The sequence below is a fragment of the Pseudopipra pipra genome, chromosome 13 (genome assembly GCF_036250125.1).
Source record: "Pseudopipra pipra isolate bDixPip1 chromosome 13, bDixPip1.hap1, whole genome shotgun sequence".
Lineage (NCBI taxonomy): Eukaryota > Metazoa > Chordata > Aves > Passeriformes > Pipridae > Pseudopipra > Pseudopipra pipra.
The window spans coordinates 9,059,355-9,086,068 of NC_087561.1; the positions used below are offsets into that span (position 1 = coordinate 9,059,355).

A 26,714-nucleotide genomic window follows, 5' to 3' on the forward strand; every position below is an offset into this window, starting at 1 on the left:
GGACAGAGTCACTGACTCCTGGACAGGATAACTCTTTTGCACCTCCAGGAGAAGGGGCACTTAATCATGTCTCTTCTTTTTTAAATCTAATCCTTTCAACAAACCAAGAATCTGTAGAAATTTTGTATCTCTTACAGCTCTACACTCCTTACCTAATTTGGCTTAAGTGAACATGACAGTTACTGCGAACAGAGGAATATTTTACAGCACAGTCACATAAGTTTTATTTACTTAGCAAACCTGTTTATTTGTTACATCTGACTTGGAATGTAAGGTATTAGCCTTGGGAACCCACAAACTGTTCTAAAGCCAGTCAAAAACAGACTTAAGCTTTGTTTTGCTGATGTATTTTTTTTAATCTGGAAAAAGCACTTTTCTACACATCGCTAGCATTACATTCCAGGCCTCAGGAGTTGTCTGACGGTGACTCAGTGACAAAACATGCTGCAGAAGAACCTCAGTAACATCACATTCCTATCTCTATGCGCCACAGTTTCTGTCAAGACAAGTTAGCGTATCTTTTCCTATCAAACACAGAAGTGCCACCAGCCTTCCCCCGAGGAGCTCTGCTGTCAGGCAGGCAGGTGTGCGCTCTCTGCTGAAATCCTTGGAGAACCTCCTGGAACAAAAACCTCATCGCCTGGTTTGTTACTCTTTCCACAGCCGTTTCTCAACAGCATTTGAATCATAACAACGTTCCCGGGGAGTTCACAGCCCTTTTTGGTAACAGATCCACCAGCATACAAAAAAAAAAAAAAAAAAAAAAAGACTCTGAAGGGCCACGACTTCTGTATTTGCTTCCAAAAGTTTAAAAAAAAAAAAAAAAAACACCACTAGGCTGTAACCCGATGCAAGTCCGTATGTATTAAAGTCATACGAAAAAGCTGATGCTAAATGATTGTTTATAAATACGTGTAAGAAAAACCATTTCCATAACAGGCCGAGGCCTTGGCCGCAGGCTCCGGGGCCGGGCTCCAGCGAACCCCGCCGTGCACCGCAGCGACCGCAGCCGGAACCCGCGGGGGGACGGGCCGGGTGAGGGCCCGGGAGCCGCCCCGGCTGAGGGCAGGGCAGGGCAGGGCAGGGCAGGGCAGGGCAGGGCGGGACCCCGGTACGAGACTCCCCGACTCCGCAGTCCCACCACACAGAACGAGCCAGGATCAGTTCCGGCGGGTCCCGGGGCGGTGCCGGGGCGGTCCCTGAGGCGGTTCCCCGGTGCCGGGGCGGGTCCCGCCGCCTCCCCGGCCGCGCTTCCGTGCGCCGCGCCCCGTCATGCACGGCGGGCGGATGCGCCGCCATCTTTGCGCTCCCTCCGCCGTGCGGTGACAATAACAACCGGCCGGGCCGTCCCCCCTCAGCAGCGCGGGCACAGCCGGAGAGGGGGGAGCGGGGCCCGAGCGCAGCGGCCGCGGGGCAGAGCGGGAGGCGTGCGGGGCCCAGGGGCTGGAGCCGAGGCGAGAGGGAGCCGCGCTCAGCCCGCCCCGCTGCTGCTCGGCGGAGACGAGGCGGCCGGAGCAGGAGGGGAGCGCAAGGAGAAGCCGGGGGAGCGGGCGGCCGTGGAGCGTTCCGCTGCCGGAGAGCAGAGCCCAGAGCAGCTGGTGGGGGGTGAGAGGCAGGAACGGAGGCACTCCACTGAGGAAGGAGAGGAAGCAGGAAGGCAGAGGCAAACTACGAGAAGAAACAAAGTATTAAAGAAAAGGGGAAGAGGAGATAAAGTGATTGCTCCGACAAAGAAGAACGAGAAGGAGAGGGAATACGGAAGGACTCCACTGATGAGAGAGAGGAGTTGAAAGACCCCCCACGAGAGACAGCAAACAGAGACTGGCTCTAAAACTCTCCCTCTCTTTGTCACACCACAAGGATTTGATGCCCCTCAGCCTGTTCACTTCTGTGTGTTCATGTTTCCCACAGGTTTCTCTTCCCCCAACCCCCCAGCTGCAGCCCAGGAGGTCAGACCTGCCACTGATGGTAACACCAGCAGCAGCTCCTCCTGCAAGAAGAGAAAGTTAAATAACAGCAGCAACAGCAATTCCGAAAAAGAAGAATTCGATTCCATTTCCTCCTGCACCTCTTCTCCTTCCAAAAACACCTCCTCGTCATCCTCCTCCGTCATCACCACCTCCTCGTGCTCCTCCTCAGGGGTTGCTTCCTCCAACCATCACCTCCAGAAGAAGCTGCGCTTTGAGGACTCCGTGGATTTTATTGGACTCGATGTGAAGATGGCTGAAGAGTCTTCTTCCTCCTCCTCTCCTGCTGCCTCTTCCCAGCAGCAGCACCAACAGCAGCTCAAAAATAAAAGCCTTTTAATTTCATCAGTGGCTGTGGGGCACCATGCAAATGGCCTGACCAAAGCTGCCTCCTCTACTGTTTCCAGTTTCGCCAACAGTAAACCTGGCTCTGCTAAGAAATTAGTGATCAAGAACTTTAAAGGTAACAGGCCATAATTTGTCACAACTTAGGGGGAGCTGACACTCGACTTCATGTTTTGTTTTCAGCCTGAAAACCGGTTCCTTTCAAATAGCTCCAGGTTTTACGGGAAAGGCTTTTCTGTGGCGAACGTTTCTATACTTATGTAAAGGAGAATAATGTTTTCTGATGCGTGCTTGCCCAGTCATGTACACATCCTGAGCTACACTTTGCTGCTTGGAATTATTTTTCAGGCTCCTTTCACTCTTGTCAGTCGAGAAGGCCTTAACTTGTATGTTAGATGAAAGGTTTTACTACCTAAGTGTGTAAATTGCCTTCGTTCAAACTTCTAACGTTTGATACCTCTTTGCTAGTAATCCTGACTCAGGGCTTAGTGTTTATTTTAACCTAGTTTATGATAAGTCTTTGCACAGATCGTGGGTTTTTTTTAAATTGGCCTTGAATCTACATGTCTTGCCTCTGTCAGTGTTGTCTGTTTATAGGTTAATCTGCCTGTGCTTAGTTTTAAATGTTGAAACTAAGGTGATTATCAGGCTCTTATGGCGGATTTCCTTTCTGGTTTTCCCAGTTGCCTTTAAAGTAGGTAGTTCAGATTTTTACTGAGTGTTTTCCTTGTAATATCCTCACTGTAACTTATAATAGTAGTTTCTTTTCTCTGTCTTAACTTACTCTTATTTTACAAGTTTACATTATTTTATAAATTCTCTCACAAGATGTGTTTGAGGTTCTCTGGTATTGTTACTAGAGACCAGCTGAAGCAGAGAAGTGAAACTTTTCTGCTATGATGCAGCTTCCTTTTCTAGTAAACAAAAATACAAATAGGTGTAGGCAGAAAGCTAAAATGCTGTCATTTTTTCCCTATAAAGATGAGGAAATCATGGACTTTTCTTACTTCCTGCCTCTTGTTCCTGCCTCTTGCTGCCTTCCAGAACAGTCCAATAGCTTGCTTTCTTGAGTTGTTTCTTCTTCCTCATGTGTTTGGGGTTGGGGAGGGGTAAAAGATATTACCGACATTATAGCTGATATCTAAATACACACTTGGCACAAATGTTCAGTAGAGGCACTGCATTAGGTAAGGATTAGGATTATTTTACCCACTGTAATGTTTTACAGCAATTCATGATCCCAGTGAAACTTTAAGGTTCCAATTCTTAGAAATGTTCTCCGCCCATCACAGCAGCATCATTTAATTTGATTATTTTAAAATATAGACTTATGATGCAGCACAGTGAGAAGGAAAGCCACTCTTTGGTTGTTTGTACACCCGTATCTTTAGAAGAAGTTAACTTTTCACGTGTAAATTACCTGTTAAATGTCACGGCTTGCATGGTGCTGTGATCATCGTTGCTTATGAATTGGTATTTGAATCACTTGCTTAGAAAGGGCATCTCAGTAATGTGACAGCTTTGCTTTTTATTTACTCTCAGGTACTAAACTGAATACTAATCTTAACATTATTGTCTTAGTGTGATAGCAGTAGCATCCTTTACAACTTAAATAACTCCCTAAAATCCATGTCCCTGGTGTTTACTGCTGAGCAGTGTACTCAGGAGTTGCTAGTGAAAACAGGCAAGTCTGTAGTCACTTGTCTCTCCAGGTCCTTACAATGCAGCTAATGTTGGGATATTGCCAATATTGTAGGGAAATGCTTGGGAGAGAACAAAAAAAGTTACTTCTCTCTGTTACTTATTTCTCAGGAAATCATAAAGCTTTAAAATTTGTGTTTTACCTTTAGGTATGTAAAAGTCAACTATAATAGAGTATAAACTCTGAGGCAGTTTCACCTGTTGATGGCATGGATGTACATGTGTCATCTTTCTCCCTAAATTTTCTTCTCCTTCCTTTCTCCATTTGGGAATGTGCATATTGGAACAAACATGGTCGTTTTAGTTAGTTATGAGAACACACAGAATTTTGAAATAGTTCTCCTATTCTGAGGATGTGACCTGGGGAATATCTGAGCCTGTTGCAAATGCTCTGGTCTTGCTGAAGGTGCTGCAGGGCAGGGGCATCTCTAGAGAAGAGGCAGAAAAAATAACAGAGAGGGGTCAGATCTGTGAAGCTTGAGCTGTTTGAACATTAAAGGAGGCTTAACTCTAACAAATATCCACTGGCCAAACCCAAGAGACACATAAATGGATTACTTTAAAATTGGAATGTTTTCCTTGGGACCATAAAGCCTGTGTTATAATTACAGTGTTTCCATGCATGTTTCTTGAGGATTTCTTTCCGACCGCTAATGCAGAGTAGAATTAATGAGCAATAAATTAAAAAATAAGATACACACAACTCTGTATCTTTTAATCCACCATTTTCACCTTTTATATTCACTTTTTTTTTGGCTCTGCTGTCCTGGTAGTGAGAGCAATGAAGATGTAGACAGTTCTTCCTGGTTTAATCCCTTCTTGAGCTGATCAGGAACAGTATTGTGATTTTTTTGTAACCACACCTACTGTTTTGGGCTGCAAGTGCTATGATGTGTATTTGAAGAGCAATTCTCAATTTCTGCAATGTGTTAGTCTTTCAAATGTAAATAAGATACTGCTTTTACATGAATGCTTTTACTCTTTTCATGTAAGTATAAATTCAAATCTAGAGCATCAACCCATACCTTTTCCCCTCAAAGCTACGTTCTTCTCATTTCTGTGAAAGGTGCTGCTTTATCTAAGCACTTTCTCAAACTTTATGTAATTTCTTTTAAAGATAAACCCAAATTGCCTGAAAACTACACAGATGAAACCTGGCAAAAACTGAAAGAAGCTGTAGAAGCTATCCAGAACAGTACTTCAATTAAGTACAATCTAGAAGAGCTCTACCAGGTAAGTGTGTTAAGTGAAAGGGATGGGGTAGGGCTTTTTGGGTTGTTGCAGGATTTTTTTGCTTTACCACTTTTGATATGGTGGTAAGAATATGACATTTTGCTTGATAGCTGCTTTTGTCATGGAAAAACTTGTCACCAAATAGTTTCTCTATTTTAAAATCATGAGTTAAAATTTCACGATGTAACATTGAACTCACAATTATTTTTTTTTTAACTTGCCACAACATAATCCAAGGTATGGTTTCCCTTGCAACAGTTGACAAGAATTAAATAAGTCAAGGATCTGTATTCTCTTTTCTGGTTTGGGAATATGGTGTTTATCTGCTAAAGGAAAAATGCGAAATCCTAAAACATTGGTGTTTAGGTAAGAAAAAGATGATTTATATTAAAATATAATTTCTGAAGACAGTATCTGTCCATGATCAAGTATCAGAGGTCATTTAAAAACTGAAACTTTTTATTGACTTCTTGTATGTGAATAGAATACCATTTTTTCTCCAGGAATTGTGTTGTTTTTATTTGATTGTCATTTTTTGGCCTTGCAGCAATCTGTCTCTTCTAACAGCTGAGAACCAGAAATTTATTCTCAGCAGCAGCTCTGATTGTTTTGTCTTAAATATTTTAGGAAGTGATCAGACTTGAAGGGCATTTCCTGATTCTTTTTTATAAGCTCCACTTCTGCTTTTTCAGCTGAACGTGCTGGGGAGGTTTCCCCCCCTCACCTTTTCCCTGCAGACGTCACAGTACTGCGGTTTTAGCGGCTTGGCAACGGTGCTGCCCTGGCTGGGTATTAAGAACCACCTGAACTTTTTGCTCTACTTTTAAAGCCTTTTTTACCTGGTTAGCTGTTTGATGTGTGTGTATATAGCCTTCTCACCATCTCTGTTTAGTGTCTCTTCTTCCCCTGCCCTCCCCTTTTCAGTACAAGTTGCATTTCTGTGTGGGGAAAAAGTCCGGTTTGCACAAGGTTTGGGGACGGATTTAAGGAAGAATAAATTGCCATTCCTCGTGGCACACAGCTCCTCAGAGCAATGCATTCTTAGCTCACTACAGTAATTTGTCATCATGGCTAAGCTTCGTGAATGAAGATTTGAGTCAGTAATTTATAATGCTCAATTAATTAACTAAAAATAGTGGGGTTTTAACTGAATAATATATAGTATTGTTATTTTTGTAAAACTTTATGAAATGATTAACAAATTACAACCAACTGTACTGGCTGGTATTGTAAATTACTCTAGACTAAATAACTGTGCAAATAACTGTTAAATGCTTGAAGGATATCCAAAATTTTTTTTAAAATACAAAGTTCTCTTGAAATCCTTGCTTCTGTTTCACAGTTATTACTTAAGTTTCTGCTCACTTTTACCACAGGCTTAATTTATTGTTGCTTGTGGTCAGAAAACAAAAGATAAGCTTTTTTGTTTTAAATCTCAATGATTCAACATTGTAATAACTCAGATACTCCTCAGTGAAATAGAGTGCAGTGAAGTATGAAATTTTTCTCTTTTTACAGAAATCTAAAAATAAGTGTCTTGATTTAAAAATAGTAATAGGAATCACTAGTGTTTTTAGATGCTAACTAAACTAATGCCATTTCTGAACAGCTGCTTGGTAAATGGATCTGATGCCAAATATGCCTTGGCAGACACCATTATCCCAGCACAGAGGGGAATTGCAAAAGTTCTGCTGCACACCTCAAAAGAAGATACTTCTTTTTTTAATGGAGTTAAACTTGTTGAGTTATGACAGTGTTGGTAGTTGAGGTGAGCTGACCAGAGGCCCAGGAAAGGGGCCACTGGTGTCCTGGGCTGGTGGGTCAAGGCCAGACTAACGGTGGTTCCGCAGGTGACAGGCAAGTTCCATCCAAAACATTGGCCTTCCCAGCTCTCTGTTGGCTCCTCCAAAGTAAGTGGAAGAAATTAAGAAACCCAGGAAGTTTGCACTTGCTGAAGGTCTAATCAGGCTTTTAATGCTCAGTGTTTTCCACTCCTTTGTTCTTTTGAATCGAAGTATGGGGTTATTTCCTCCTTTGCTACCTGAACCTGGGGGTACCGTGGTGGAATAGAGCTGAGCAGAGCCCATAACCTGTTCTGAGCAGTGAACTGTAGGTTGTATTTTCCTATCGCGTCATTGTATTTGTTTGGTCTTAAATGTTAAGGCTGAGAGTTAAACTTGTTGCTGTTTCCAAATACTAATATTGTATACTTGGTTGATAATTCCAGCTTTCCTTATAATTGTCATTCAGACCTGGTTTAGTCTTAATTGGCACACTCACTCTCTTGCTGTACCTGTAAAATTCTGACAGTAAGCTCATGCAGGGTTGGGTTTTTTTTGCTGTTATCATTGTGTGGGATGGTTTCGTTGTGGGGTTTTGGTTTTTATGAAGTTTGTTTTGTTTGTGGTTTTGATTTGTTGGGGTTTTCTTTAATCCTGGAGCCAGTATTAGATGTAGTGCACTTGCACTTTTCAATAATTGCCATTGGTATCCAGGAGAAATCGAGGAACTCCTTGTTTGGCTGTTTTGGTTGTTGCTGTGCTTTTATTGGTGACTATCTGGACTGTTGGGAAGGATTCTGGGGGACTTGAGTGTAATGGAGTAGATTTGCTTTGTGTGCTTCTGAGCTGTGGTCCCTGCACAGTTGCCTGCAGGTGCTGGGGAACAAACTTGATCTTCCAGTCCTTTGTTTGTTTTTTTTTCCCCAGGAGTTGGTGGTACTGGCAACTGAAGTCTTTTCCAATAAATAAATAATAGCAAGAAGTGTTAGTTGAAAATCATATATACCTCTCCTCTAGCTTCTACAGGTGTTTTACAGAATAATCATATATTTTCTGTCAGTAGTCTGCAAAGAGTTAAAGTTGTTCAGTTGCTTTCCAGATCTGGTCAATGGATATGAATTTTGGAAAAGTCTGGAGATACACTTATGCACTTAATGATTGTTTGCTTGATAGTCTCCAGGACATGCCCACATTAAATTTCTTCTCACTTGCTGTGAATAATTCTCACAGTGATAATTCTTCTAATACTTGATGATGATCTAGAAATTGGGATTTGTCACTGTAAACATCTGGAATGTAGTCATGCTACTAATGTTCAGGATTATAACTACACTTACTCAGGCATGGGGTTGGTGGGTGGAGATAAATAAAATATGTATATGTATGTACTTTTGGGGATGAGGGAAGCTTAATCAAGGAAAGGACTGAAAGAGGAAATTAAACTAGCAGTGCTTTTCCCCTGCAGAGCACAGCAGTTAATAAAATTAAGACATTAAGTGTCTGCTCTGAGGTATGAAGCCCAGCAAGCTGCTGGAACTTATTAAATTCACATCCTTGTTCTTAGAGATGCCAGTCCTGCAGTTCCATATGAGATCCCAATACTCGAGCTGAAGTTGATAATCTGTGAGCTGTTCATGGCCTGCCTTTGTCTCCTGTTACCTTCACAGTGCCATGTCTCTCTCTGGTGTTTTACATGGTAAAAACTGTGAGAACCAGAAGAATTCCATGGTTGTTTGGGCCCTTGCCTTGTAAAGTCACGTACAAAAATATAAACAGATTTCTTAGTATCTGTTTCTCTTTACTTCAGGCTGTTGAAAATCTCTGCTCCTACAAGATTTCTGCAAATTTGTACAAACAACTGAGACAGATCTGTGAAGACCACATTAAAGCACAAATTCACCAATTCAGAGAATATCCTTTTTTAGTTGTTGACAAGCCAAAATGATTTTACCTGCAAGTGATGGATTTCTTTGACTAGTTCATGATGTTAGGCCATGGTAATCTGAATTCCTGGTTTTTGCACAAGTAGTTTTGTTTTCATTTTTTTTGTGGGACATCAGAGAACACAACTCATTCTTTTATGTCTGTAACCCTTTGAAAAGTTTGTGAGAAAGTTTCATTGGTATTTATGAAACACTTTGACATCTTACAAAAGCTCATGTTAGACTTGCAGTAAGGCTTAAAAAGGCTGTATTGGTTGTATCACATCAGGCTTTTTTATACTGAACTTGCCATGCTTAGATAAACAGAAATGTCTTCCAACAAGTAATTGTTGTTTTCTTTTTGAAAAATACTCGTGGTCTGGCAGCACAGATCAGATTCTGAGATCAAAATGTTTTACTTTCAAAAGTTTGGAGTTGCATCAGATCGAGATCCTGTTTAGCAGATATTAATTAGTACCAGAACTGTGCAGTGAGCTGAATAAAAGATAAACTTCAAGGGCAAAATTTATCTCTTAGCATGAGCTGAAATCATAGTGTCTGTGTAGTGATGGGCTCTTCCACGTGTTTGGGATTGTTGGTTTCTGGGGTGTGGAGGTGTGGACGTGTGTTCTGCTCCATAGGAATGGGAGATTAAACAAAACACTGAGAAGTGTTGAGATACTTTTTTTTAATTTGTTCAGATAATTTTGATTTCTGACTATTAACACAAGGAGCCTCGTTAAAAATAAACACGTTACAAGAAGTTAACTGGTTCTTTCTGGGAGTAGGTGAGTTTGTTGTCCTCTCTGTGAAGTGCCTTTAAAAAGTACGATAGGATTGGTTCGTTTCATTGCTAGCACTACCTATTAATGATGATTTTCTTAATGATTTCTTCATGGATTCATTGGATAGTGTCCTTTTCCTAAAGAAAATAGACAAATGTTGGCAAGATCACTGCAGACAAATGGTAAGTTTTCTATCTGTTTAAGGAAAACCGGTTGCCTTGCAGCCTGTGTTTTGCTTAACTTTGTTCCTATCAAACTACTGAAATATCTTCTGCCTGCAGTATGTGCAGACACACACACACACACCCAGCTCCTCACTGTCACTTTTATGCAAACCTTTCTCTTTTATACCTATTTTTCAAGGAGCTGTTCTGTTATACAGAAACATGCCAAGTGTCACACTGACCATCATGCTGGGATTGGCACAAGATGTTAAATAAATAGCAGTGTCTAGGAAAGCACTTACACACTTCCCATCGATGGGAATTTTGTTGTTGTTGAGCATAATTTGTGTTGCTTTTTAGTTTCAAGAGTAAAATGATTGTGGCTGTTTTATTCCTTCTCGTGACAGATTATGATTAGAAGTATCTTTTTGTTCTTGGATCGAACTTATGTACTGCAGAATTCCATGCTGCCATCTATTTGGTAAGGGCACAGAGAATAAAATTATTTGGGGGTACATTTAAACTTGCTTATATCTTGCTGATTTTCAGGTTGTTTTGTGGGTTTTTTATTTAAACCTTGTAGTGACCTGTAAATTACATGATAAATGCATATGTCCTTGTTGCAAAGGGAGATGTTTAATTTATTTGCCATGAATTACAGCATTGTTCTAGAATAGCTGTGATGCCAAATCTCAGTGAAGTAGGTATCAGCCTCCAGTTGCACAGTTAAAGGAAGGGGTCTTGTCAACAACCAAAGTGCAAGGGCTTGGTGTGCCCAGTAACTGACTTTAGCATGTACAGTATTCCAAGTTCTGTAAGTATTTTTGAAGGGAAAAGTTACTTAAATTAAAAGCAAGTTATTCTCTTTTGGACTTCTTCAATTTCTGCCCCCCCATATTATTAATAATTAGTCTATACCCTACCATGCCTTTGGCACCACCTGAATTTCTTTGCCAAAGATTGGAGGGCCTGACTTTTCCTGAAGTGTCCAGAGCCATAGTTTCAAATTCATGGAAGGTTCTGACTGGGACACCCAAAGCAGAGATCCTTGTCTTTCACGTCACTGAGTTCTTCTAAGCCCTGCCTAAGAATTAGAGATTGGCAAGTGATGGACAAAAACTTAACCATGGAATTTGAACCCAGGGTGACATTATGATTTTCTCGTGAAAGCTGCTGTTCCAACATCTTGTCAACCAGCTGAAAAATAAAGATGCTGCAAAAGCTGTGTGGTTATTTGGGAAAAAATATCTGCATTGGTCTTTAAAACCTGTAGCTTACTGTTCGTGCTTTGTCATGGTTTATTGTAGTGTTCATGTGTTTGTTCATCTGGAGTGATTTGGGGGCAGAGAAATGAGCAGTGCTAGTATTGGCCTCTTTATTTGATCTAGATCAGGTTTTAACAATAGAGATATCTGAGGTTTATTCTTATGCAATTTATTGAGCAGTCTTTGTTGTCTTTTTAGGGATATGGGGCTAGAATTGTTCAGAACTCATATAATCAGTGATCAGAAGGTTCAGAACAAAACTATTGATGGCATTCTTCTGCTGATTGAGAGGGAAAGAAATGGGGAGGCTATTGATAGGAGTTTGCTGCGGAGCCTTCTGAGCATGCTTTCTGACTTGCAGGTGAGTAAACCTGCTTCACCTCTAAACCAATAAATAGCTCAAATCCTTATTTAGTGCTCAGTAAGCTTTACCCTGGATTGCTGTTGTGTTGTTTCCCCAGATTTATCAGGACTCTTTCGAACATCGATTCTTGGAAGAGACAAACCGCCTGTATGCAGCAGAGGGACAGAGGCTTATGCAGGAACGAGAGGTATTTTGAATGTTTAACAGTATTTGTTGTGCCTAATGACAAAGCATGTGTCAGGGAGTGGAACTTTGCTGCTGCCTTACCCAGTGTGCAAGGCAATAATGTGACCTTTGTTTTGTAGTACTCTGGATAAAGAAATGCACATACAGTTGCCTTCAGTCACAGTGCTAATGATTTCTGCTGAAAGCTGGAGCTGCTGCTGCTGTTAGACCAGTACTGTCTCTCTTTTTCCCTTCTTGGTTGTTCTGGGTTTTTTTTAAACATACAAAACTACTCTGGCATTTCAGGTTCCAGAATATCTTCACCATGTCAACAAGCGCTTGGAAGAAGAAGCAGACAGAATAATCACTTATTTAGATCAGAGCACACAGTAAGTACTGGCTCTGCCTGGTGGTATTACCTGTTTGGCTCCTCTTCTGATGAGGCCATTTAAATAGCTACAGTTTATTTCAGTTATTGACTGTCTATCAAATGCTTTTCACTTTACAGTGAAGCAGTGTCTTGGCTCACACAGCTAAGAGCTTTTTCTTCTAAGTCACTCATTATTTTTACATAAATGTTGGGTATTTGGTTAGAGAAAAATAGGCTGCCACTCACAGTCCAAATGTCTCTTTCTTGCTGAAATGCAATTAATCAACTGGTGTCCTACCTGAAAAAGATAGGACCCAGGATAGAGAATTCTCAAACTAAGGGCTCTGAATATTTTCATTAAAATATTTGTATATTCTTTATGGAGTCTGGGAAATTATCAAATAGTGTCACTCTTCAGTGTTTTCTACTTAGAGGCAGGATTTCTTCACACACAGTTAAGTGGAGTCATGACTAGTAGGGCAGGAGAAATATTCTCCTACCATTAAGCCATAAAAAATGTAGGTCATTTATAAGATCTCTGAGAGGAAGGTGTTTTATCACTACCATCACACATTTTTATTTTCTTCCTCCTTCAGCTGTTGAAAACATTTCACTTGTTTAGTGGCTTCCTTCTTCCACACCATTATTAGTGGCCAATTCCCTATTTTGTTTTAATACCTCTTGACTTGAGGTGTGGTTTTTTTATCTCCTTGGTTTATCTCCCAAGACATGAATCTCCTCCCATAAAACAGGAGTAGGTATATTATTTGACAGACTTCTGCCCAGCTTCTTGCCTGATGGAATCATTGTCCAGCTGCCTGCAGATCATGTACAACAGACTTACTGTGTGAATTAAAATCATCAGTCAGCAAACAGAAAAAAGATTGCTTACTGGGGAGGGAAAAGGATAAATATATGTATAACCATTTTGGGTCCTTAGCCACTTATAATTAGAGCACTCCTAATGAAAATGTAGTCAACATAATCTCAAAACAAGGTTTAAAAGTGTTAATAATGGGAAAAGGAAAAGTAATTCTAATCATTTTTTTCTGTAGGAAGCCACTAATTGCTACTGTAGAAAAGCAACTTCTAGGTGAACATTTAACAGCCATTCTTCAGAAAGGTAATCCTTCTTCTTTATAGAAATGTTTCTAATTACTGCTTCAGGGCTTTCAATTCCTGTGCAGAAAGAGAAAGTGGCAGTTTCAGGTGCTGGGGGAGGACACAAGTTCCATCACTCTTTAACAGCCTTTGCTCCTCAGTTCACAAAATAGCACTGACCATTTTGCAGGAGGGCAAGTCCCATTCTCCTTGTTGGAGGTGAGGAGATGCTGTGCTGTCTTCTGATACACAGCAAAGAGAAAGGACAACTAGAACAGGGGACTTGAGTTCAGTCTGTTAAATAGCATTTCAAAGACTTGGAGGTAAAGAAAAGAGTAGCCTTCAAATTATGGCTGTAACAGAAAGGAGAAATACTGAGTAGTCCTAACAAAAAGCAGCTTGTTTTAGAAATGTAGCATAATTTGAGCAGTGGAATATGTTTGCCTCAGTTCTGCAATAGCCTCTGTGGAGCCAAATGACCCTCTGTTGTTCTGAGGATTGGGAAATAGAAACTGGTGCAGCAAGAGTTGAATAATAAAATGGCCAAGTCCTTAGTAGCTGGATTCTGGATGAAACAAGTATGTGAGCATCTTCCTGCACATCTCTGACAAACTCTTCACTGAGAGGAGTATCAAGTTTGCAATATTTACCTGTCTGCTTAGAACTTTACTGTGATGCATCAGGCCTTCTCCTCCAGAAAGTTAAAATGTGAAGGGTGAAGATTCTCCTCAAAGCTGCTTGCCTTCAAACATTAACACTGATTTTACAGCTGGAGTTGAGACTCAGAGCTGCCTTGCCAAGGAACTTTTCCTACAGATCAGTACAGTGTAAACTTTTCAAATCTTTAGAGAATAGTAAAGCAGGTGTAAGCAAAGGTTTTGTGATAAGGATGTTATGTAAAGTACATGTAGCCCAAGATATCCACTGTAATAACAAATTTTTAAGGTTTGAGCTGGTTCAGGCAGCCATTCTGTATTTTGCTGTTAAATTAGGTAGCTTAAAATACCCCCCTGCCCACCCCCAGTAATTGTTTGATAAAAAATATTAGTTTTGAAGAGGTCTCTCACTGTAACAATAAGCCATGCTTTCTTTGGGTTACACTGGTTTTTATTTCCTTCTGAAACTCTTGCATTTGCAGGTTTAAACCACCTTCTTGATGAAAACCGAATTCAAGACCTGTCTCTTCTGTATCAGTTGTTCAGTCGTGTAAGAGGTGGAGTACAGGTTCTCTTGCAGCACTGGATTGAGTACATAAAGGTACTGTTGCTAAAACTCTGGAACAGATACCACTACTGCATCAGTGGGGTTTATACACAGATACTTGAGTCATCTCTATAAACTATTGCATTTTTCGAAAAATTATATATTCTTCTTATAAACATGTGTTTAATAGACAGCTTTTGAAACATCCTGGGAAAGGTACAGTAACTGTTCTGGCCCTGTCAAAGAAAATACTGAACATTGAGTTGAATTATTGAACTCCAGATAAATTTGGAGTTTATAATCTTGCTTATTGTTAGTTTTGGGGGACAACTGTATTTCTGCAATAGTTATTTTGGTAATGGCAGAATGTTTGTCTTCTTCCTGATAAAATTTCCTGTCAGAATGAGCAGTAGTTCAAGTTAAGAAGTCTAATCTTATTTCTCAGTGAAAATGTCATAGAAAGTATGGTTCTTGTAAAGGAAGGCTTTGGAATGGCATAGGAGTACAGTTAAATAAAATTGAGTTTAGTGGGAGCTTTACCTGTGTGAAACCTGAGGCTATAGATGATAAAAAAGGGTGTGTTAATTTTGTCATGCTTAACTTCATTTCTTTAGACAAAAGTTCTGAATCCATTCACTTATCAATTGGTTTTGAATCAATATAAAAAAATTTAGGAATGATTATATAGTAAATACTTCATAATACTACTTTGTTGTGTTAGCGGAATTAATATGAGTACTAGAAACAACACATTAAGAAGGTAACTTTAGGGTTTTACAAGTCATTTAAATTAATTATTCAGGCTAATTGAAAGTTATGTTTTATTTTGCAGGCATTTGGTAGCACCATAGTAATTAATCCAGAAAAAGACAAAACCATGGTCCAAGAACTTCTTGATTTTAAAGACAAAGTTGACCATATTATTGATGTTTGCTTTCTAAAGAATGAGAAGTTTGTAAATGCCATGAAAGAAGCCTTTGAAACATTCATTAACAAAAGACCAAATAAGCCAGCTGAACTCATAGGTATTTTTCTTCAGTTTCTTCCATGTGAGAATTTGGGTGTGGAGTTGCTGATTCAGCCTGCAGATGGGATATGCTGGAACTGTGTGTCAATCCATGCACAGTGCGGGTCAGACTGGGCTTTCCTGTGCTGCCTGATGCAAGGGAATTGTTGGAGAGGGTAGCATTAAATATCAATAACTCTGTTTATCAGTTCACTGGCTGGGCTGTAGAAAAGTCCAGGGCATCAGAACTTGGGCATTCCAGCCTTTGGCTGCTGTCCAGGTGTGACAATAGTGCTAATGTGATTTTTTTCAGCAGCTTGCATAACTGTGCCACCAGCACACGTGCACAGAGCTGTTCAGGGCTCTGCAGATATCTGGGCCTTAATATGTGAAAGTGAAGAGAGCTGAGGATGCCCTGGAGCTCTCACAGTGTGGGGACAGTCTCTAGTTTGCAGAGAACATTGTTTACAGATTTGTGCTCCATGCCTGGCACTCTGCACTTTTGAATTCCTTCATCTTCCCCACACTGTGAATAATACCTGCTTTGCAATTGGTTGTGCTGTTAGGTTTGTGGAGTGATGCTTTCTGCCCTCCTTTTTTTACATTAATTCCCTAACTGTAATGTGCTTATCACACCATTTGAAATTAAAAAAATTAAAAAACCCAGTAATCTGCTAGAGGAATTCAGCAGTGTAGTCAACACATTTAAATAACTGGTTTATATATTTTTCTTCTGATTCCTTTTTTTTTTATTATGTCCATGTCAATCTGTAGCAACAGTGACTTTTTGCTTTGAGATCACAATATAGACCAGGATTTTCCTACACAAGCACAAATGTTTTTAATGTTGTGTATGCTAGTAAAGTTAAAATGCAGTAATTCCTTATCTGAAAAAATACTGTCCCATAATGTTTTTATAACTTTATAGCCTCTTTGAAAAGGTATCAAGTTTGTTGTGGTGAAACTGATAGAAGGTGATTTCAGGATCGTTTTTATTTTCAAGATTTCACAATATTAGATTCATAAATTTTTGTTTCACTATTATATTAAGCATATGCTAAACCCTTTATTCTTCAACACTTCTAGCTAAATATGTAGATTCAAAGCTTCGTGCAGGCAACAAAGAAGCTACTGATGAAGAACTTGAAAAAATGCTGGATAAAATTATGATCATATTTAGATTCATATATGGTAAGTATTGGGATTTTTTTCATGGGGATACTGTTGTTTAATCAGTGAGGTACTTGGAAATTATTTTTGCAGTCTGACTGCATTTTCAGGTGTTCTTTCTCTGTGGATGTGGTTTGTTGGTGCAGTGCTGTTTAAATACTTTGCCTGTTAAAATGTCAGTAACAAGACCTGACTTAAAACCTGTTGAAATATTCCTGTGAAGGCCTTTTTCCTTTACTGAGCTTTGAATTGGGCCTCTTGTAGGTAATGTTTGTTAAAAACCAACAGTGATTTGTGATCACTTCCAAATCTTGTCTCTTACAGGAAAAGATGTCTTTGAGGCCTTTTATAAAAAAGATCTAGCAAAGAGACTATTAGTTGGGAAGAGTGCATCAGTGGATGCTGAAAAATCTATGCTTTCCAAACTCAAACATGGTAAATATCTATCAGCTTGCTTTCTTTTAAAAGTAGTTGTTTTAAGAGGCCTTCCAAGAAGAGCCATTAGTGTTTCCCCTTTACATGAGGGTAAAAGCCTCCTGTGCAAGTCTTGAATGACTGGTGGGTTTTGAGGAGACTCATTTGCTTTTAGTTTTGTAATTATAACAGCAATAGCCAAAAAACAGGAGCTTGAAGTGTATCTTGGCCTGTGGGATAGAGTTGAGGTTCCCTGCTGAGTAAATCAGTGACGTGCTCAGAGAACTTAAGGATGACTTCCACTTGTTATTCACTCTGTGTAAGGTCTGGAACACGAAGCTGCCAGCTAGTGGTTCTCTGGTCTGATCTTCATTGTTCCACTGGATGGAATCTTGGGGTGGTAAGAGTAAGACTTTTAGAGCTTGATCTTGTTCTACCATCAGGAGACAGTTTGGCAGGCAGCTGGTAGGGATTGGAATTGTCATCTGAATGACAGGCTGCCACCATAGTCCCAGGATGAACAGTCAGGTCCATGTGCAGAAAGGACTGGGTTAAAAGTAGCTGCCACATTAAAACATTTTCCCCTTTCTTGTATATAACCTTAATATGCTCCTTAATTAGAATCCTGGCTTTTATGTAAGAGCATCTGCTGAAATAGGTCATCTTGCTTAAAAGTGCATTCTGATATTTAGAACAACTACTCTGTGGCATTGAAAATAAACAAGGTTAATTTCTAAGATTTCCATTTTCTCTTTTGTAGAATGTGGAGCTGCTTTCACCAGCAAACTTGAAGGAATGTTTAAAGATATGGAGCTCTCAAAAGACATAATGATACAATTCAAACAGGTACTGGGGGAAAGTCTGGGCTGTCTGTGCTTTTGAAAATTTTACTGAATTTATTAAGGGTTTTCTTGAGTAACAGAGTTAAAAAAACCTGGAAATTGCCTTCTTCAGACAAATAAACCAAGTAGCACCTGCAACAATAAAAGATTTGTAAACTTAAAAAATATTTTAACACCAGTTCTAAAACATTTTTAGCACCACTATATTCTGATGCCTGACTTGGAAGTTTTTGCCCATTAGTTCTGGCAGTGTTTTGATTTCAAAGAAATTTTAACATTCTCTACTTCTTTCACACATAGTGAGGTAGATCTTCACATCAGAACTTGAGAAAAGTGCTTTTTTTCATTTTCTTGTATGTAACTTGCAGTTTATAGGTCTCTTTCTTCTCTGCTCTTGCAACACCTGTTCTAACTTTTCAGTTCTACCTGAAATACTTTTAATAAACATGGCTTTATTTCCATGTATTTTATTTCTCTCTGCAGTATATGCAAAATCAGAATGTCCCTGGCAACATTGAACTAACAGTGAATATTCTGACTATGGGTTATTGGCCAACCTACGTGCCTATGGAGGTCCATCTGCCCCCAGAGGTAATGAACACAGACAGGTTTTACAAGTATCAGCCTCTCAGAAATGCATCTTGGAATCAACTGCAACTTGCTTTTAAATATGTGTAGAGAAAGAAATGCACAACTGTCTCTTTGTAAATGAAATTTGTTTTCTTGCAATTCCTGTCATCATTCCAAGCCTTGATTTAAGGCTTAATTGATTGTGGAGGAGGGAAGGATGCTTTTAAAGTAGAAAACTGTGTTTTAGTGTTTTGGGGTTTTTCTTTCTTTAGATGGTAAAACTGCAGGAGATTTTCAAGACCTTTTATTTAGGAAAACACAGTGGTAGGAAACTTCAGTGGCAGTCAACACTAGGACACTGTGTGCTAAAAGCAGAATTTAAAGAGGTGAGTCTGTTGTTTCTCTTACTCCTTTGCTTTGTCAAGTCCAAGGCTGGGTTGTACCTTAGGGATATATCAGGAAGCTTTTTTGTGTTGTGATGGAAAACCTAGCATTGTTTTTGCAATTACTTTTAACCTCTTGCTATCATTTTCAGAGTTGGTAGTTTTATGAAGTAAAGTAGTAAGGTCTAAGAAGATGCACCCAATTTCTGTATTCGTGGGGAAAAAAGCCCTGTTGGTTACTACTGAGGAAAATATTCAATGGGTTTAGCTCCAGATTAAAAATGGCACTAATTTTTATAGTGGGGAGGAAAAAAAGGGGGCAGTTCCTTAGGTGGCCTTATGTCATCTGACAGCATCAAGCATCTTTAGTTCAGTAGTGAAAAGCTTACTGTAAAGTTTTGGATTGTACAAGAACACAACTGCTTTTAAAAGGGTTTCCAGTTCTTCCCCTTCAGCATTTCTTCACGGACAGGAAATTTTCTTATGAAATAGGAATGTTTACCAGTTCTGTTTTTCAGAAAAATGTTAATGCTAAAACAAGTAATATCAAACTTGGTGGTTTCAAAGATTCTATAGTTCCTTATACTGTGTTTCTTAAATTAATGTTTGTGTTAGACTTTGACCTGAAGACCTTTCAAATTGTAATTTTAAGCATTCAGTGCTTTGAGATTTGTCTTGAGTAGGCTGATGCATATCTTGGGTGAATTTTGTCACAGGATAGAATAGTCCAGCCTTGTGACCTGTAGCTTGTGCTACATTTCATAGTAAACACAAGGTGACAAGTAACTTCTATTCTTTCACATTCTCAAATAAATAATGTCCTTAAAGTGAAATAATTGACATGTAATAGTGACTTGTTCCTCATGCTCCCCTCATCCTCTCCCCTCCACCCTCTACCTTCCTCCCCCCCCCAAAAAAAAACCAAACCAGCCTACTGATGTCTATTTATTTCCCTTATGACAGGGCAAAAAAGAACTTCAGGTCTCCTTGTTCCAGACACTGGTGCTGCTCATGTTTAATGAAGGAGAGGAGTTCAGTTTAGAGGAGATAAAGCAAGCCACTGGAATAGGTTGGTATTGAAAACAGCCAACTGCTTCCAAGTGTTCTTACTGAAAAAAACCTAAACAACTTGTTTCTGCTTTAGAGGATGGAGAGCTGAGAAGGACACTTCAATCTCTGGCTTGTGGCAAAGCCAGAGTACTGACCAAAAGCCCCAAAGGCAAAGATGTGGAAGATGGTGATAAATTCACATGTAATGATGATTTCAGACATAAGCTCTTCAGGATAAAAATCAACCAAATTCAGATGAAAGAAACGGTATATTTTTTTTAATGCTCTGGGGTTTAGATCCTTGGGTTAAGAACCTTGTTGCCTGCCCATTTCCAAGCTTTTTTTCCTCTCTCTTGTGATGTACATGCTGATGTCTCTGTCAAAGTTACACGTGTAATTTGGATGACAGCACATACCTACCAGTGCTGATTTAAATGTGTGCTTCTATACTAAGACACCAGTGATGTCTCTAAATAAGGTTGTTCAAGAGAAGTTCCAATTAGGGAATGTTCTTTTCATCCTTTATCATTCCCTGGAGCTTTACTGAATATTCTGTTGAACATAGAAACAAGTTCACAGCGAATTTTCCCTGACAGCTATCCACTGTAAAATCTGTGCAAAGATTTTAATTCCTTGTACAAGTGGTTTTTCTAATAGACAGTCGGTCTTTATATTTGTAAAGGATTTGTGTCAGATATTTGACAACAGACACTTTACTGTCTTACACTGAGAACTGTCTTAAAGATACGAAGAAGAATTGTTTTGACAGTACTAGTGTTCTCATTAAAACTTTCCTAACTGGATCCTCCAGGTAGAGGAACAGGCAAGCACTACAGAGAGGGTGTTCCAGGACCGGCAGTACCAGATCGACGCCGCAATCGTTCGGATCATGAAGATGCGCAAGACACTGAGTCACAACCTGCTCGTGTCAGAGGTCTACAACCAGCTCAAATTCCCAGTCAAGGTGTGCTACTGATTTTTCTTCTAAAACTTTAACAGTTCTTTTTCTTTTCCCTGGGCTGCCCTCAGTTAAACAGTGCTTCTGTCTAAAATATGCATCTCTTTAGTATTAGAAAGGGCAAATATTCACTTTCAGGAATTTTTGAAGTGCCAGTTACTAATAAAATCTACTTCCAAAGGCTTTCAGTGCTGGAGGTTGTCAGCAGTAAGGGTGCAGCTGGCTCTCCTTGTTACCTGCATTTGCAGTGTTCTGGCAAGGCATTCTTGGGCACAAGGGGAAAATGCTTCAGATCTCAAAACCAATTCTGCATTACATTCTTAATTTGGTTGATGCTTTTTAATAAATTAGTAACCAATAAAGGTACAGTGGTTTTTCTAGACAGATTATACTATTTAATATCTAGGAATTAAAATAAAATCTTGGTGAATGTCTCAAAGCTGAAGAAGCCCACAGTTGCAACATATAATGACTGGCTTGTTGTGTACAAATGAAAATGGGTTTTCAGATAAACAGTGATGCATTGTTGGAGTTCAAATATATGACAGAAATGTAAAATGAAAGGTCATGCCATCTCATTCTGCTTGATTACCATGGTGAGTTCCTGCAGGCCTGTAAGTATTGCATAAGCTGCAGTTGGGCTTTGTAGGAGTATAACAGCTGATCTAAATGATTTTCCTCACTCTTTATCATGAGGGATTTTTATAAAGTCCTTCACCCAACAAAATCAGAGGGCACCCAAACTGTTGCAAAACTCATTTGCATCAAGAGGAATTGAAACTTGTAGCATCTTTTACCAGCTAAAAGTCAGAAATAGAAACGCTTTGGTATGTGATGCATGAACTGCAGTTCTTTAGAGTTCAGTTCAAACAGCAGTAAATATCTTTCCCTGCTGTAAAAAAAAAATCTATGTTTAACTACAGGTGACAAGTTAATTTTGTAACTTTCTCTTCCATCAGTTATACACTGCAGACTTTAAAAGCTCTGATACTTTTAGAGGATTTTTTTTTTTTAAACTGTGATTTCTGTTTCCTCAGTCATCTTAAGCAGTATAGACATTTGGTTTAAGTGGAAAGAAAGAACCAAAATGCATTGACTGCAAAGTGATAATTCTGACATGTGCTTTATTTTGCAGCCTGCTGACCTTAAGAAGAGAATAGAATCCTTAATTGACAGGGACTACATGGAAAGAGATAAAGAAAACCCGAATCAGTACAACTATATTGCATAAACATATGTTGGCCTTTATTTTACTGCACACTTGGTGTCCTACACAGTTGCCAGTGGATAAACTAGCCTGTTGATCCCGTTAATTGACTTTTTATACTACCGATGATTGAATGAAAGCAGTGTAATGGAAAAGTATAGTAGAGTGGACTTCTTTCAGTGGTTAACATGCCCATTTAAAGAGTACTATTTACATTTTAAGAAGAATGCTGTTGAACTCTTTGCATGTTATTTAGTAAGATGTGCAGAAAGCTGAAAGAAAGTACCTGGTCTTTTGTGATTCCATTTGTCTCTGGGTCTGAAGAGGAGTCCCTTGATGTATGACAGATGTCTTTCACATCTTTAAATGGAAACAGAAGGTTAATTAATATAAGAAAATAGCCTTTAAAAATGCTTAAACTGCATGCAAACTTTTAATTTACTGTACAGAATGCATTTCAGTTATACATACCATTGGTTTGGTTGATGCCCACACTTGGATTTTTTTCCCTTGAGGGAGGGGAAAATGGGGGAATAAGCCAGGCTATGCTTATTGCTGATCTAATGGAAAATATTCTTGGTCACAATTAAGACAAAATGTTACCAATATAAAACAATGTATAAAGTTTGCAGTGTGGGCTTATATACTGTATATACAAACACCATTCTTAAATAACTGCTACAACAAAACAAGTTCAGATTAGATTCATATGGCTTGCCTGTGAGACTTGGTGTTCACCTTTGGGAATTTTAAGCATAAAACAGCCATAATGGAAGAAGTGACAGGTTTTACTAGTCATGGGTAGGAGGCCTTCACCTCTTGGCAGCAATACTCTAGAAAAGAGAATCTATTTACAGATATCTATGAAAAGCCACACTGTTATTGTGGTAAAGCTGTAAGAACAAAAATTGCAAATGGATTTTAATACTTGTTTTGCTTTGCAACATTCTAAACTTGAATTAACCTCAAGGTTTAGACAGGGCAGCTCTTCTAGGACTGCCCTGCTTTGGATTGCTTTAACTTAAAGCTTTAAGAACTCAGCCCTAGAGCCTAGCAGGCCTCCTAGAACCCAGAAGCCTACCTCTCATATAGAAAGTTAAGTATTGCTACAAGGCATCTAAAATATATTTTCTTAGATGACCAGAGAGCATTCTTTGCATCTTTATAAGACATGGGAGAGTAAGTCACTTGAATGTAGAGATTTGTTTCAACAAAATGCATTTTTTTTTTAATTGCTTATAGCAGCATGTGCCAGGAATATATGGGAAAAAAGTGTCAGCAGAAAAGGTAACTCCTCCACATAACAGTTCTTCCTTACCCAGCCAGGCTTTAGATCTACGATCAGCTGTGTTGCAGAGCACAAGGAAAAACCTCATCCTCTTTCAGGCACTGATAGTCCTGGGGAATACCAGATATTTCCTGAAAGCCAGATGTTAGTTTTGTTTAATGGCAGTGTAACTTAGCTCTCTATGACCTACAACTTCTATCACTGTGATCCCACATTCAGGGTTGTGCGTGTGTGTGTGTGTGTGTGTGTGTATGTGTGTGTGTTTTCTATCTGACACATCCCATCCTTATTGCTTTTTTTATCTGCTGTTTAATTCCATACTTTCTCCAGCTGTGTTTTCTCTCAAGCTCTTTTTTATGCAGTCCTCAGCTGACAGATGAAGCGAATGTGGGTTTTTTCTCCTACTAAATTATTTGCAGTCACCCTCAACTAACTGTCGTACAGCTCTTCGTGATCTGCAGAAAGTTTACCTTGCCCCTTGACACTGTTGCAGCATAACCACTGGTAGACATCCAGGACCACCCCTGCCTCTGTGAGAAAAATACTGACAGTAGAGTTATGTGGTAAGAAACTTGAAGACTGCTCCTGCAAATCTTCAAGTATGAGTTCAAATAGAGATCCACTGAGGAGGAATGAATGCCCCCCACCGTAAAAAATATCCCTTCTGTATTTTGCATTCAATGTTCCTTTTTCTTGTATGTGTTTTGTATCTTCAGCCAATAAAAGATTCCTTTTAAAGAGAATTGGGGAAGAAGCATAAGACTTAACTCTTTGGGACACAGGAGACGATGCACATCAGTATGGAACTGGTTCCATTCAGTCTGTTGTAGCATATAAATCTAACACCACTACACGTTTAAATACCCATTCTGGTAAAACCCTCCCTCATTACACAAGTGTTGCATTCAGTCAAACTGCAAAGGTCTGTAGGTTTAGTTCGTTTTTATCCTGTCTATTTCTGTAACTTAAATGCAGAAAATACTATACAGAAAATATCCTCCAATCTGATCAGAACTCCACGAGCCGAGGCAGACCCTAAACGCAATCGAGTTAAAGCAACCCAAAGAATGGACTTTGAGAACCCTGGCCAGGCCAGGAGAGGGGGTGAGCGAGGGGAGGGGAGAAGGCTTCTCCTTGTAGCTTCATGGGTTTTTCCCCAAGAACTTGTTCATCTCTTCTGCTAAGGTCTCACTCATTCCTGGTTAATGACAAAGCTGCAGCCAAGATTTGTCGTCTAGCCGTACAACTCTGCAACTTCTTGCTGGGATCATGTGCCTGCCTATTGAGCCATATATATCTCTGTAAGAAAAAACTCCAGTGGGCTTGGACCACAACTCATCTGGCTAGAACACAGCTTGTCTGTTTGGCCACACATTTTTAATCCTGACTCTTGCATGCAGTTTATAGCACCTTGTTCATAAGAAATTGCAGTTTATTCTTAGAAATATATATTTTAGGTTTTTTAATCTTTATACCCATAAATGGACTATTTTTTTGTCTTGGCTGGTTTCAAAAGTGACCATTTTGTTTAAATGCTGTAATTGCAAATGTGTTGTAAACGTTGTTTTGTTCTATAGTTTACACAAAGGTGCCAAAGTAAATAGTTAATAAAAAAACAAACAAACCCTAGCAAATTATTAAGTTGCTTTAGCTGTTCTTCATATTTTGGTCTCTGCTCTTTTTTTTTTTTGTCAGCCTTTCATTTTTTCCTAGACATATCATTTTGCCCTAATGCTTTCTTTTAAAAGAAAAAAAAGTGCATCTAAAAAAATGTTCAAATACCACTTTTTTTAGTGCTCTCAAATAGTAGGGAGAATATTTTCTTTGAAACGTTACACTAATGTAAGAGTACAGCAGCATTCAAAAATGTAATATACTTTTTGTATAACAGTCTTCAGAGTGTGTCTGGAGTGGGGGGAAAAAACTAACCCTGTTACTTTTCAGAAGCCTCTTCCCTCAGCTACCAGAATATGAATTGTGCTTTTTCACTGCATCAAAAAGTTATAGTTTATGCAGACTTGCAAACAGGGCATGTATCACCGTTGCATCCTTTGATGCAAAAAGCAGCAAAACCTTTTTTATGTTTCATAAGTCTGATATGGGTACAGAGAGTCTTTCTTAAGTTGGTAAATAATGTAAATACATGTCCTTTCAGAGAGTGAGTCTGTTATCTAGGTATTTTGTGTCATTTAATAAATATTAAACAGTTTTGTGTTGATAAACTCTTGTGTGTAAAATGCCTTCTTACTCCCAAGTTCTGTATGTTGGGCTTACTAATGTTTATGGCTTCTTTAAATTCTTTAGCTTGTGCTTTGATAGCAAAATACTTGTTTGCTTCTTAAATAGTTCCTTATTCATTCAGTCATTAAAATCCCTTGAGTTTTCTAAGTGGCTTCCATTCCTGAATTTTTATTATTTTGGGTTTTTCACTAAGTCTTCTGTGGTTCTTTGAGAGGAAGGAGATAAGCATCCTCACCAACTCTGAATCGGGATTAGAATGTGTAGCAGTGTCAGAAATGGTACAAAAATACCAAAAGTAGTGGCTTGTTGCTCTTAGAGGAAGCTCCTCTCCTGTATGATTATTCCTTGTCTCCCGGTTACAGTTTATAATTTTTTCAATGGCTCTGATATGATTATTGAAGTATAAGGGACAGGGCTTCACAGGGAATTTGCTTCTGTTCCTGAGGGTGGCCAGCTGGCCATTCCTTGAGTTTTCTTCAGCCATTTGGAACCACTAGAGCAAATCTGAGGAGCAGGACCATCTCCAGCCTGGCCTTTCCCAGTGCAGGAGCTCTGAGAACTCAGTGGAGATGGGAGGCAGAGTGTTTTGAATTTCTTTTCTGGGTTTTGGAAACCTGGACAGCTGAAGCAAAGCAAGTGCTGGTCCTGCAGACTGATCTGTGGAAAGCTGGCACGTGCTGCAGGGAGGTCACACAGCCCTGCTGTAATCACAAAACAGTCCTAGTGCCGGTGGGTTCAGATAGGTCTGGGAAATGTCTGCCACTAATCCTGCTCAGGCACTTACTTTATTACAGCCTGGAGGGATCTAAATGCATGGGATGGTTTTTCCACTAACACTTTCTCCTTAAAGAGAGTTTTTCCTACTTCCTTCATGCTCCATGAAAAAAAAGAATCCTACAGAAGCAGATGACTATTTGGAGACTAATAGATTGTCTGTCTACTCTGAGGATAAGACCAGAGAGCAGTAAATTCTTTCATTTCTTTTCCTGTATGAAATGCAATATATGCTACTATACTTTCTCCTGATTGAGAGAAACTGATGCCAAATCAAATTTAAGATGGTTGCTTTGGATTTGCCCTTTTCCTCCCCCCTTAAAGAGGCCAGGGCCTGTGGACATACATTTGGACAGGGAACACCTCACTCAAGTGCTTGAGAGACATTAGACTTTGTGCAGAGGGTATCTTGTAAAATATGGAGTTAACTGGAAAGAGGAGCAAT

General features: G+C 39.4%; 1 protein-coding gene across 4 annotated transcripts; it reads left to right on the forward strand.

Moving 5' to 3' along the window:
* Nucleotides 1-1,898: 1,898 nt before the first annotated feature.
* CUL4B (cullin 4B) lies at nt 1,899-25,476 on the forward strand. 4 transcript variants are annotated; one of them, XM_064669871.1, is made up of 20 exons: nt 1,899-2,430; nt 5,131-5,246; nt 8,835-8,938; nt 9,847-9,916; nt 10,306-10,379; nt 11,362-11,524; nt 11,625-11,714; nt 11,999-12,081; nt 13,118-13,185; nt 14,302-14,420; nt 15,199-15,391; nt 16,459-16,563; nt 16,867-16,977; nt 17,717-17,802; nt 18,282-18,389; nt 18,641-18,754; nt 19,715-19,820; nt 19,896-20,068; nt 20,613-20,765; nt 21,895-25,476. In XM_064669871.1, the coding sequence occupies exons 1-20, from the start codon at nt 1,899-1,901 to the stop codon at nt 21,988-21,990; spliced, it is 2,664 nt and encodes an 887-aa protein (XP_064525941.1). In that variant the 3' UTR covers nt 21,991-25,476. The 4 variants fall into 4 exon arrangements, 2 of the variants coding, with proteins under 2 accessions (XP_064525941.1, XP_064525942.1); XM_064669872.1 differs by lacking the exon at nt 19,896-20,068; XR_010433993.1 differs by lacking the exons at nt 19,896-20,068; nt 21,895-25,476 and having other exon boundaries at nt 18,641-18,765; nt 19,725-19,820; nt 20,613-20,748.
* The last annotated feature ends 1,238 nt before the right edge of the window (nt 25,477-26,714 follow it).